This window comes from Tursiops truncatus, chromosome 15 (genome assembly GCF_011762595.2).
Source record: "Tursiops truncatus isolate mTurTru1 chromosome 15, mTurTru1.mat.Y, whole genome shotgun sequence".
Lineage (NCBI taxonomy): Eukaryota > Metazoa > Chordata > Mammalia > Artiodactyla > Delphinidae > Tursiops > Tursiops truncatus.
Window position 1 is genome coordinate 25,907,248 of NC_047048.1, and position 12,952 is coordinate 25,920,199.

At 39.5% G+C, this 12,952-nt stretch overlaps 1 protein-coding gene across 3 annotated transcripts in view; it reads left to right on the top strand.

Annotated features, from left to right (window-relative positions):
* The window catches only part of PARN (poly(A)-specific ribonuclease), a 167,826-nt gene that overhangs the window by 29,772 nt on the left and 125,102 nt on the right, over positions 1-12,952 (top strand). For all 3 annotated transcript variants that reach the window (XR_012326102.1, XM_019928672.3, XM_019928670.3), the window contains exons 14-18: positions 2,830-2,873; positions 4,413-4,455; positions 5,182-5,257; positions 7,288-7,398; positions 7,703-7,772. Coding sequence is in view for 2 of the 3 variants with exons in the window: in XM_019928672.3 (XP_019784231.1) it covers positions 2,830-2,873; positions 4,413-4,455; positions 5,182-5,257; positions 7,288-7,398; positions 7,703-7,772 (344 nt within the window). In the remaining variant the exon portion in view is untranslated. The remainder of the gene's footprint in view (positions 1-2,829; positions 2,874-4,412; positions 4,456-5,181; positions 5,258-7,287; positions 7,399-7,702; positions 7,773-12,952) is intronic.

Sequence of the window (12,952 nt, forward strand, 5' to 3'; positions counted from 1 at the left end):
GTTGCTTCCCTTGTCCTATTTCTGCAACCTTCAGCTTGTCCCTGCTTTTCATAACAACTGTATCGCCCTCTGGGACTCAAAGACATCATAGTTGTGAGTCTCAAAACAAACATGATGGGTGTTAATTTGCATTGTGTACATCTAAAGAGCTAATGTTAGTTTCAGATCATTCACTGCTTATTGGCCGAATGGTAGCAGTCTCTCTCACGACTTTTTGACCTTTAAAGCAGTGAAGGTATCTGTAAGGAAAGAGGAAAGTATTTAATACTGTTTATAGGTGTTTTGAACACCAAACAGAGCTTGGCATGTAAGATGCATTAAATATTGATTTAACAAATGCGAATCTTCCGACTGTGTCAGTTTTATAATCTCCTGATGTATGGCTCTGTTCACATCACTAACCCTGCTCAAAATCCTGAATTAATCCCACATTCTTTGTTTTTCTATACAGTTGATTCTTTTTAGCCTGGCATATCAAGCTTTCTGTGATCTGGCCCAGCCTTCTTGTGTAATTTAGTCACTCGTTACCATCCTTATTCTCAGCAAGATTGGCTCATTCTCGTTACCATCCTTATTCTCAGCAAGATTGGCTCATTTTTTCCCCTGGAAAGTGTCTTTGGTTTGGGTATATAATTTCCTCCAAGTTGAATTTTCTCTAGCTTTTCTCAATGTTTGCTATATATGGCTTTAACCTGTCTTACCAAGGTCCAGCTTACGCCTCTTCTGTGAAGTTTTCCCTGCCTGCTGCCTTGCCCAAGAAGTGATCTTTCCTTTCTCTGAACTCCCACAGAAGTTCAGAGAAACTTCTTTTTGTTTGTGTACCTCTTTTGTTGCATAAATTTTATCTTTACAACTTACTCCCCTTTTCCTTCTAGGTGATTCGCTCCTTGGACAAGGAATATAACCTTTATTTTTTTTTTAATTTTATTTTTCTTACTTTTTGGCTGCATTGGGTCTTTGTTGCTGTGCATGGGATTTCTTTAGTTGTGGCAAGCAGGGGCTACTCTTCATTGCGGTGCACGGGATTCTCATTGCGGTGGCTTCTCTTGTTGCACAGCATGTGCTCTAGGCGTGTGGGCTTCAATAGTTGTGGCACTCGGGCTCAGTAGTTATGGATCGCGGGCTCTAGAGCGCAGGCTCAGTAGTTGTGACACATGGACTTTGTTGCTCTGTGGCATGTGGGATCTTCCCAGACCAGTGATTGAACCCATGTCGCCTGCATTGGCAGGCAGATTCTTAACCACTGCACCACCAGGGAAGTCCTGGACAAGGAATATAATTTTTTTATTATCCGTGTCTAAATGCCTAGCATAGCACTTAGTATGTAAGCACTTAATAAATGTTATCTTGAATGTAACTAGTTTTGAATCAAATTCTACTACAAAGAGCATATGATTTGTTGCAAAGTAGGAGGTGGGTTAGGATAAGCAGTTTCATCCCTTGCTTTATTACTCAGGTGACCTGAGTATGTTATTTAACTTCTTTGTGTTCTGTCATTGTTGGAAGGAGAAAATGGTTTTCTTCCATCTACCTTTAGAAGAAGCGATGACAATAAAGAGCAAGACCTATTTAAAATGGTAGAACTTTTACATATGCTGTTGTCAAATGTTGCATTTAAAAGTATACTAAAGAATCCATATTTGGGGACAGCCTTTTAGGGGAGAATCTCCTTTTAAAAGTCTTCTTGGTATTTCATTCAGCATGACCTTTTAGAAGGCACTGGTTTAGAACTCTACTGTATGCTGGCCGTGGAAGTTGCCATAATTCTATTTTTTTTTTTTGCTTGTGAGGCTTTGTAATGGTATTGAGAGGTTACAGTCTATTGCATTTTTGTGTGACTTAGCATTGAAACCACTTATTCATGTATTGTTCATTAATTTAATGATAGCCATTGAAAAGCTGGTAAATATTTCAAGCTAGCTAAATAGTCTGTATTTACAGGCTTGAAAAGCTAATGGGAAATGGCAGTTGCCTATGAAGCATGAATAACACTGAAGAGAAGTATAGTTACAAAGGGTCAGGAGTATGACTGCGCAGTACAGTGTGGCAATTATGTATGTAAATGAGTTAATTCAAAATGAGAGCAATCTCATTTCAGCTCTAGACTTCCTGAGCAGATAAACTTGGGAAATGAATTGTCTAATTTAGGCACTTGCTATTGGTGCCACTTAAGCAGTTTTCTGAGTAGTTAAACAAGAATCATGTGTATTGGAAAGTCTGTGTTTTAGTGGCCATTTTAACCAGTATTTCAATGGTGTTTCCATTAAAAGTGTAACCTAATTTACAATATGTCTATTTCCTGCATGAACTGCTTTATTTTATTTAAAAAATTTTTTTAATGAAGTATAGTTGATTTACAATGTGTGTTAATTTCTGCTGTACAGCAAAGTGACTTGGTTATACGTATATATATTCCTTTTCATATTCTTTTCCATTATGGGTTATCACAGGATATTGTGAACCATGTTATTTAAATAACTCTACTAGTCTCACTATTATGATGAGTTGTGTAATAGAGCTATTACTGACAGTTTTCTACATATAATAGAAACCTTTTTTCCCCTCCTATTTCAGCCGTAAAATGTTCATATTTGTCTATTTTGGTTATGCAGAAGTTTAATATCAGGTCATATGATTCCCAGTCAGTGAGGAGATTGACAAGATTTTTAGAAAGTAATTATTAATGAGATATGGGCCTGACAGTTTAGCATAAAGGGCCTGTTTGAGGTATCACTGTTTGAGAAGAGAGCTATGGGACTTTAAATATTTATGTTTTAAATATTGTGAGTGTATGAGTAAAATCATAACAGGTCATCCTCTTTTTTTTAGGACTTAAATGAGTTTAAGGAGATGACAACATGTGTCTTCCCCAGGTAAGCTTTCTTTGAGGATTTGTCTTTCATTTATTTTTTTTAATTATTATTATTTTTTAATAATTTATTTATTTTATTTATTTATTTTTGGCTGCGTTGGGTCTTCATTGCTGCACGCAGACTTTCTCTAGTTGTGGCAAGCGGGGGCTACTCTTCCTTGCGGTGCGCGGGCTTCTCATTGTTGTGGCTTCTCTTGTTGCGGAGCACGGGCTCTAGGCACGCAGGCTTCAGTAGTTGTGGCATGTGGGCTTCAGTAGTTGTGGCTCATGGGCTCTAGAGCGCAGGCTCAGTAGTTGTGGTGCATGGGCTTAGTTGCTCTGCGGCATGTGGGATCTTCCCGGACCAGGGCTTGAACTGTGTCCCCTGCATTGGCAGGCGGATTCTTAACCACTGCGCCACCAGGGAAGCCCCTGTCTTTCATTTAAAACAGTCATCAGGGCATCCATAATACAAACAGGTATTCAGTGATTTATTAAAACCATTAGGTCATGATGACAGTCCCATTCACATAAGCTGGGAAATGGCTTAACAGCTCTACCTTTGTGATGGTTTGCTTTTACAATTGATGATTGATTTTGTTGTTAAAAATTAAAAATCAGAAACAACCTGAGGGTGAAAATGGGCAGCAGCTGCTTTTTTCTCATCCCACCTGCCTCTATCTGAGGAACTGGTGAGGTCTTCTTGAGTTGGCTCTTGTCTTTCTTATATGTCGGGTGAACCTTGTCACGGTGAAGTGTCCAGTCTAGGGTATTCAGTTGACTATTGGAGACAGTTGAATATATAGTTGGACAGAGTTGAATACATCCAGTTGAGAGTATTCTGTAGTCAGTCAAGAACTGTCTGCCTAGAGAGTTTCTTTTTCTCAACTTTAAGTCAGTGCCTTAATCTGATAATGTCCACGGTTCTGATAGGTCCACGTCAGCCACATGAAGTCCGCAGAGCAAGGGTCTGCGTCTGAGGACCTGTCTGAAGAGGGCTGGTGGACAGTTGCTGTTTCAGCCAGGCTATTTCTGTCCTGTTATCTGCGGTGCTCACATTTATGTGAGAACAAACAGTTTTCATATTAGTGTCTCTTTCTTTTTTTTTAGTATTCCAGTGTCTGAAGCAGAATAGTAAGAAATAACAACAATAGTATGAAACTGCCAAATGCAAACTTTGACCCTCCAAGAAATTATGTCGTACAAATCTGGGTAGTGGTAGGAGATGGTAACAGCTTGAGAGTGTTAGACCTGCAACAGTAGTTGATCCATGTAAAAACATATGAGGATATTTAACTTACCCTTGAGGTCAATGTAGCCCATGCCCTCTCAGCAAATCTAGAACTTGTACTCTGGGTGTGGACTTTCCCACAGTCTCTTGATGAAGTCCCTGGATGAGGGGACTGAGTCCTCATCTAATGTAGCAGAGATGCCAGCACTAGGTTGGAATGGCTGATGTGCTTAATTCCTCTGTCCACTTTTAAGACTTTCATTTGAGTAAAATACATTTTGAACATTGCTATACATTTTGTTTACCTTATTAAAATTCTTTTGCTTTTAGACTCTTGGATACAAAATTGATGGCCAGCACACAACCTTTTAAGGTATTTTTAAAATCTGAACTTTCAAGCTATAGTTTGAAATTTTCTGAATTACTGCTAAGAGCTTTGGAATTCTGGTCTATTGAAATGTCATTTTCAAACCCCCCCCCCGAAAAAAAAAAGAAAAGAAAGAAAGGAACAAAAAAGGAAAAAAGAAATCGGAAACAGACTAGAAATAAATATATCAAAATGTGAATAGCAGTTAGTTGTCTTTGGTAGAATTTTGGGGGTTTTTTCTCCTTTATTCTTTCTGAATGTAAATTTTTAATATTATGTAATGTATTTTTGAATAGGTTACACATGCACACACTGCTTCATTTCTTTTCCTTATTTTACATATTTTGGATATATATTCTAATCAAGAGAATTCAGGTAAAAGTATAATCAGTTGCTACTTTCTGAAGTGACTTTATATGGCTGAGTGAAATGAATGCCAGAACAGTATAGCTTTCTGCCCAAAGGTCTGTAGATGTCTAACACATCTGTAAAAACCTTTCATACGGCTGTACTTTCCATATGGTGGAAATTAAATTTGCCGTTTCTCTTTCACATTGAAAAAAACGTGTTAAAGAAACACAAAACTCCTGTGTTTCTTTAAAGAACACAAGGGGGCAGTACTAGATGTTTTTGTTTTTGTTTTTGTTTTTTTCCTGACACTCAATGAATCTCTTTAATGTATGTTGCACTGAGATGATGAAGGCTCATCATTCTCTGCTTACTGGTTTGCAGGATATCATTAACAACACATCCCTTGCGGAATTGGAAAAGCGGTTAAAAGAGACACCTTTCAACCCTCCTAAAGTTGGTAAGAATATAAAATGATCTTGAAAAGCCCCAAACACTTGGTGATAATTACGGATGTCTATCGTAGAAGAAAGGTGGAACTGTTCTAGAAACTACGTATATTGTACATTTGTAGATTTTGGCTAAATTAACTTGCTCATGCCCTGGGTTGAATTACTGTTTTCTGAGTAAAGGTGGTCTTCTAATTCTACATCTGTTTTATGTGAGTAGGATTGGGTCGCCTGTTCATTGAGAAGTTTAGCAATGGAAGCTTCAGGGCCTTTTTATATCCTAATTCTTGGAATTCTCCCTAAACTTGAAGTGTCTTTCTTTTTTATGGTGCTTTGTTTCAGAGGAGACAAAGTTGGTGATTAACTGCATGGGCTAGAGTGAAAATATGCTTTCTGTGTCAGGAAAGCCCAAGAACTGGGTTTACAGATGAGGAAGGAGGGGCCCCAGCCCTTCCTCCTTCAGAGGTGGCTTAGGCACCCAACAGCAGCAGTGAGGAAAACCAAAAAGGGAGGAATGTTTCTTGGGGGCGGAGATGTTTTGCCACGTCTGGCCATGGCCCCTACTCAGGTATTTGGTGAACCTTCCAGGTGTTACTTCCTTGGTTCCTCTTAGCCTAGTTGTGCTGTTTGATACCGTAACTCACATTCCCTTAGCTGCAGCCTGCAAACTTCCCGAGACCTTGATAATAGGACTGATGGTTCAGAAATTGACAATGGAAGGTACTAAAGCAGCCAAGGCTACAGTTATTTGCTTCCCTTTCTGGAATAGTCCAAAACAGGAATTAAGAAAAGGGTGGGGGGGGGGTTGGTGGAGGGGAGAAAGCCTAGACCCTTTTCTCTAACTATATAATGGAAATAATTGATTTTGGAAATATGTGTTTCAGCTGGTGGCAGGGTAGAAGCTATGACTTAGTTGGGTCTCATGTTAAAAGACTTCTTTTAAGCTTAAAGTCTAATATTTGATACTTACTGAGTTTAAAGAATTCTTGCTTAAAGAGCACTGTATTGACGTAAAAACAATTGTAGCCTTTTCATTATTAATTTCCACTCATGCTTTTGATTCTGTTGTAACCTTTTTGATATTCATTTCCAGAATGGTTCTAGGAAATAATTATCTATGAGTTATAGTTTTATCCTATTATTTCCGTATAATATTCTGGTAGAGAGTTTACTCTAAAGCAGCTTTCTCTTCTTAGACCTCATTCTCTCAGCATCTGTGTATATCAGTGTGACCAAAGAGTCATGTTATAAAATGGTCTCTCCTATGAAGTGGCCCCATGTTCCAAGGGCAGCATTACAGCAAGTTCTGATCTATTTTTGGACTTAGTTGTGCTTTCATCTTTAGATCTGTAAGCTTGGAGACATAGTAAAGGATAGTATTGAATTGAGCTGCCAATCTTGATTGGAGTCTTTTGCTTTTGGGGAGGGTTACCTGGGGGTATTGACAGATAAAAATTACAGAGCGTTTACCGTGTACCAAGCACGGTGTAAGAGCTTTACTTATATTAGCTCATTTGATCCTCACAAAAGCCTAAGGAGGGAGCTTTGATTATCATCTCCATTCTACCAAAATGGAGGCCCAGAGGGGGAGTGATCTGCCCAAGATCACATAGCAAATAAGTGGTGGAGCAAAGATTCAAACTCAGACAGTGGGACGCCAGAGGCCATGCTGTTAGTCATTACTCTGAAATACCTGTTGCGTCCCAATCAGAAGAGGAATCATTGTCACAGAGCGAGTTATGCATGATTGTAAGTAGTACCCACCTGCGTGCAGTTGAGAGGGCTGTGGCTGAGTCTTTGATAACATAACGGAGGCATATCTCTAGTCTAGACCAAAGCCCTTGTTTTCAGTGACTCTGTTATCTCAAGGTCTTGTGTGGAGAGAATTAAGAAATAGATAGGTTTCTTTCTGCCTATTTAGGATGTTTCTGCAGCACAGACTAATGCCATTTGGATTTGGCAGGGCAGTGCACTTACCAGTCTTCATGATTTGTGATGATCTTGGGAAAACTGTTTTTTTTTTTTCTTTTTTCCTCTTTAGAAAGTGCAGAAGGTTTTCCAAGTTATGACACAGCTTCTGAACAGCTGCACGAGGCAGGCTATGATGCTTATATCACAGGACTATGTTTCATCTCCATGGCAAACTACCTAGGTACTCACTATACATGTTTCTGTTAGACACACCGTGGTCCAGAGTGGATCTTCCCTGTGTGCCCTTTCCCTGGGATCCACTCACCCCGTGAGAAGTGGAAGGGTTTTGAGGTTGGAGTGGGAGGAGGGGGAGGATGTTAGGGCGGGGGATGGAGAGTACACGGGGAGAACCATCACCGCTTACCTGTGGTGTACTTGGCCTGGATAAGTACCTTTTACCCTTGCTGAACCATACCATTGATTTAAAGATATTTTTCAGTCTTTGTCTACTTGAGTGTATATAATATTCTGCTTTTTTTCATTAGGTTCTTTTCTTAGTCCTCCAAAGATTCATGTGTCTGCCAGATCAAAACTCATCGAACCTTTTTTTAACAAGTAAGTAATCAGGGTCCCAGTCCCCCAGCATTCTCTCACTGTGGAAGAGCCCAGTATCTGGGGTGTCTATTAGGGGTGATTGGGAGGTCTAGGGCATTTTTAGATAAGATATTTTTCACCTCTGGTGATTCAGATGTTTTTTGAAAAATAGAAATTGACCTTTTCAAAAATAATTTATTGAATATATTGGCTAAATAAAAGAAAGAAAGAAAACATTATTGAAGGTAGCACATCTCTTCCAAGACAAAGAACTCGTGGTTTTGGAATTTAAATGACTCACAAGGGAGACTGTGTGTATGTGTCTGTGTACACAGTCAGACCTAACTTACCCCTAACAAGCCTTTATGTGTGAGATTATTATTTATGCTTGCATTATTATCTGATTAAATGATGTTCTTTCTAAGATGATGTTGGCTACACAGATGGCTTTTAAGATAATCTATGGAGAAGTTTTTGATTATCATTGCATCCCGAGCCCTCATCTGAATGGATCCAATGAAGTAAAAGCTTGCTCGGATACCTTCATTGTTGGAGGAAGTCAGTGTGATTCAGGGAAATGTCTAAGTTCAGAGCATTTCCAAAGAATCTCAGATAGTTACTTCAAAGTGTGGTTTGTGCTTTCTTGGCACAGTTGAGGCTAAAGTTATGGATGTGATCCTCAAGCCGGCCACAGTTTGGCTCCATGCCAGAGCCCTAAACCTTCATCTTTACCCCAGCTCTCTTCATGGGCTTGGTTCTAGGAGATTCAGGGCAAGCCAGACAGAACAGGGCAGCCCACATCGATCACTACTAGCACTGAGAGAAAGAACTGTTTCAGTGTTGGTTTGGTTACATCATTTCCTTAACATTATATGCAGCACTTTACATTTCCATCAGTGCTGCACCAAGTAAGAATGCTGTCTCCTTCAGAGTCTGTATAAATACCAGTATCACAGTGCTTGTTTGTAGGTGACATGCTGCAGAGACAGATGTTAATTCCAACCATCTGGATTCCTATAGGCTTGGAATTTGTGTAGTCTGAGTTAGTGAATTTTATCATACTGTGGCTTCTTATTTTTTTAATCGTCGTTTTTCTTTTCTGTGGAAGTTCAGAGGTAAATGTGTTTGACTTTTCAAAACATCTTTCAAAGAGGACTGGGTAACAATGTAGTGTATATTGAAAATTAAGTTGAATTTTTCTGCATGGGAAATTAGTTCTGCTAACAGTTGAGTTCTAGCTGTGTATCCAGCTCAAAATAGGTTTTTCTTAGCTCTTAATTCTAATTTTGGGGGTAGTGTTTATCTTTGTAAATCTTAGGAAAGACAGTTATGTCATTGACTATGGAATCTGCAGGTGACACTAAATATTGTTTGGATTGGGCCTTTCCTTGCATTTTTATGTTTGTTTTTAAAAAATATTTATTTATTTAATTTTTGGCTGCGTCGGGTCTTCGTTGTGGCATGCGGGATCTTTCATTGTGGCGTGTGGGCTCTTCGTTGCGGTGCACAGGCTCCTCTCTAGTTGTGGCATGGGCTCCAGAGCGCGTGGGCTCTGTAGCTGTGGCACGCGGGCTCTCTAGTTGTGGCTCACATGCTCAGTAGTTGCAGCACGTGGGCTTAGTTGCCCCGTGGCATGTGGGATCTTAGTTCCCTGACCAGAGATTTGAACCGTCCCCTGCATTGGAAGGCGGATTCTTAACCACTGGACCAACCAAGGAAGTCCTGTATTTTTGTGTTTTTGATGTTAAGTTAGTTGTTTAACAATAGTTTCCAACTGGGAGATGTTTACTCGTGTTTAAATATTTAAAACAACAATCCTGCTTCTCCACTAAAATCAGCTTCTAATAAAATCAAGTGATGGATACAAACTGGGTTAGATAGAGGCTGTCTCTAGTTTTATCAGTCATCTGTGTGACCAAAATGAAGAGTAGTCAAAATAGGCTTTGATTTAAAAGTTTAAATAAGACTTTATATATTTCTAGATCAATTTATTATTGCTAATTATGTGCAAGGATATTACTCAGAAGAACTGGGCAGTAAACATATAACTTCACTTTAAATTGGGACTTGTGTCTATTCAGATTATTTTTTGCTGAAACCTAGATGCATATCAAAAATAGTTGAGGATTGAGGAATCCTCCTGTGATATTGCCCTGAAAATTCTTGGCCACTTTGATTTTTTTGCTCTATTTTTCCCCATCTGTAAAGGAAGAATCTTCATCTTCGAAGGGAAAAAAAATTCCAGCAGGATTTGAAGTGCAAAATAAGGACTGTTTTTATTCTGTGTTGGAATAGCTTGGTCAAGTACAGCTATCCATTCTTTTTCTTTTTTTTTTTAACATCTTTATCCTATATCCCCTCCCTGTTGCATCTCCCTCCCACCCTCCCTATCCCACCCCTCTAGGTGGTCACAAAGCACCGAGCTGATCTCCCTGTGCTATGCAGCTGCTTCCCACTAGCTATCTATTTTACATTTGGTAGTGTGTCTGTGTCAGTGCTACTCTTTCACTTCGTCCCAGCTTACCCTTCCCCCTCTCCATGTCCTCAAGTCCATTCTTTACATCTGCATCTTTATTCCTGTCCTGCCCCTAGGTTCTTCAGAACCTTTTTTTTTTTTTTTTTAGATTCCATATATATGTGTTAGCATACAGTATTTGTTTTTCTCTTTCTGACTTACTTCACTCTGTATGACAGACTCTAGGTCCATCCACCTCACTACAAATAACTCAGTTTCGTTTCTTTTTATGGCTGAGTAATATTCCATTGTATATATGTGCCACATCTTCTTTATCCATTCATCTGTAGATGGACACTTAGATTGCTTCCATGTCCTGGCTATTGTAAATAATGCTGCAGTGAACATTGTGGTACATGACTCTTTGAATTATGGTTTTCTCTGGGTATATGCCCATTAGTGGGATTGCTGGGTCATATGGTAGTTCTATTTTTAGTTTTTTAAGGAACCTCCATACTGTTCTCCATAGTCAGCCATCCATTCTTAACCCATTTAGAAAGTGGGAAAAGCAGTTGCTTCTTTTGACATCTCTTTTTGTGTTAATATTGACCTCATTCTTACTTAAACGTAGGTTTCATTTATGACATTAAACCTTGATTTTGTTACTTTTCTTCAAGATTTCCCTTGTAGAAAAACATCCAGCAGTTGCCGTCAACGTTATCTCAAGTGGTTGGTTTTAGAAAAATCTGTAATTTTTTCTGAGGGTTTATTTGTTTTGGCACCAGACTTTCCTCAATGTAAGCTTAACCAAACATGCATAGCCCTAATATAAATTTGGATGGACATGAGACAATTACACATGCAAATAATATTTTGTTCTGCTCTCACCAGATTTATGTTTAAAAAGTAGACCTTGAGGGGAGATAAACTCCACCTATTTCCACATTATTCTAAATTAGCATCTGGCTGTGTTAGGTGTGCTTTCTGGGGAAGCTTTACTGAGTCAACTATTGAGAAGATCCTGAGACAGTTGGTACTTGAGCAGAATGCAGACTGAATGCAGTACAGGGTGCTTTCTGAGCCCTGTTTGTCCAAGAGAACCTCCCAGCAGGACTTCACATGGTACCATTTGTCTCTTTCGTGGCCTTGGCACCTCCCATATTTCTCCCTTCCTTTTTGGACTCAGAATGAAAGTCCTAAGCTTGCTGAGGGATGGAAATCAGGGTGAGACCACTGCTAATGACGGGCTGTGTGCACTGTGCTCTTCCTTTATGTCATGGGCTCTCTGCTCAGGAAGTGGTTTACCTTCTTTTATGACCTTGGTCAGTTTTCATCAATGCATGGAAAACCAGACTTAGAGAAGAGCCTTTGGTGAAATCTTTTTAGTCTGGAAGGAGCTAAAAATACTCTCTGCTTTTACTTTTTATTGCACCACAGAAAGCACAAAATCAGACTTTTGCCTTAACGTTTTATTAATAGCCATCTGTTTCTGCAAGACACCTTGAACTCTTTTGTAGATAACCTTTTCTGAAGGGTTTTGGGGGAAGGTTATTTTCTATTTACCTCAGTTCTTAGAAGGAGGAAGGAAATGAGCACGTATCTTATTTTGGCTAATTTCTAAGTAGTGGAGTTAAAAAGGAAGAACTGTCTGCACTTTACTGTACAGGATGGCTGCCTGGTGCTTGACACAAGTGTTTTGAATTTGAACAGGAGTCCTGTAGAAATCTGGGTCTTCCTGGGATGACATGGCTATATGTTCTATCTAAGCTGTAGGTGAGGAGACAAACCATAAGACAATTTTGTTTCCTCCTCTGTAAAAACAGGGGTGGAACTATTCCCTTCCCACGGAAGTTATAAAGATCGCATGAGATGCAAAAGGATTTTGATAGTTCCTAGAACTTAGTAGGTGGCTAGCATATATTATTTTCCTTTCTTGAAATACAAGAGAATTTAACACACTGGGAGATTCAAAACAGTAGGTGTGGTAGCAGAATGTATTTTATGTTTTTAGTTTCATGATAGAGAAGAAAATTTGTTACTATGCAGATATAAAACTGGAGCAAATGTGAAGTGTCCGCTTTTCCAGTACTCACCCTTTAGTGTTTGCTTATGAAAAATCAGATGATGATGAAATATGTCAGATTGGTACATAACGGGAGCAAGATTGCTGTGATATGGAGCATTTTAAAGAGTTTTGTTATTCAAATGAAAATAGCAATTTATGGAAGGTTGTATAGGTATATAAAACAGTGATAAGTATAGAGTGGGAGGAATCATTGCGGCACCTGAAATAAAGCACACCGATACTTTCTCTTTTCCTCCGTGGAAAACAATCATGTTCCAGCAGCAGGTTTTTTCTTACAATACGCATGTGCTTCGTATTTAACATCAGAGAGATTTTAAACTGAAGGATTGTAGGAAAACAAAATACTTAAGATCTGCGCTGAACCTCCTTTCTTTCACTGGTACTGGGCAGGCCCATGCTTATTTGCCTCACTTACCAGCACTGCCCTTCACCAGGTGACCCATGTGTCCGGAAGTGTAGACCCTGCTTGTCTCCCACTAGAGTGGTGCCTGACCCCCTGCAGGGAGGCCCTCACCTCACCTTCTCCTGTCCTGCCTGCCCCTCCTCATACAGAGGAGCAGAAGGTACTGGAGCAACAAGAGGGCAATGCTAATCTGTCCTGGTTCCCAGCAATTGCCGTCGGGTTTTAGCATCCTGGGTGATGGAGCAAATGTGTCTTTA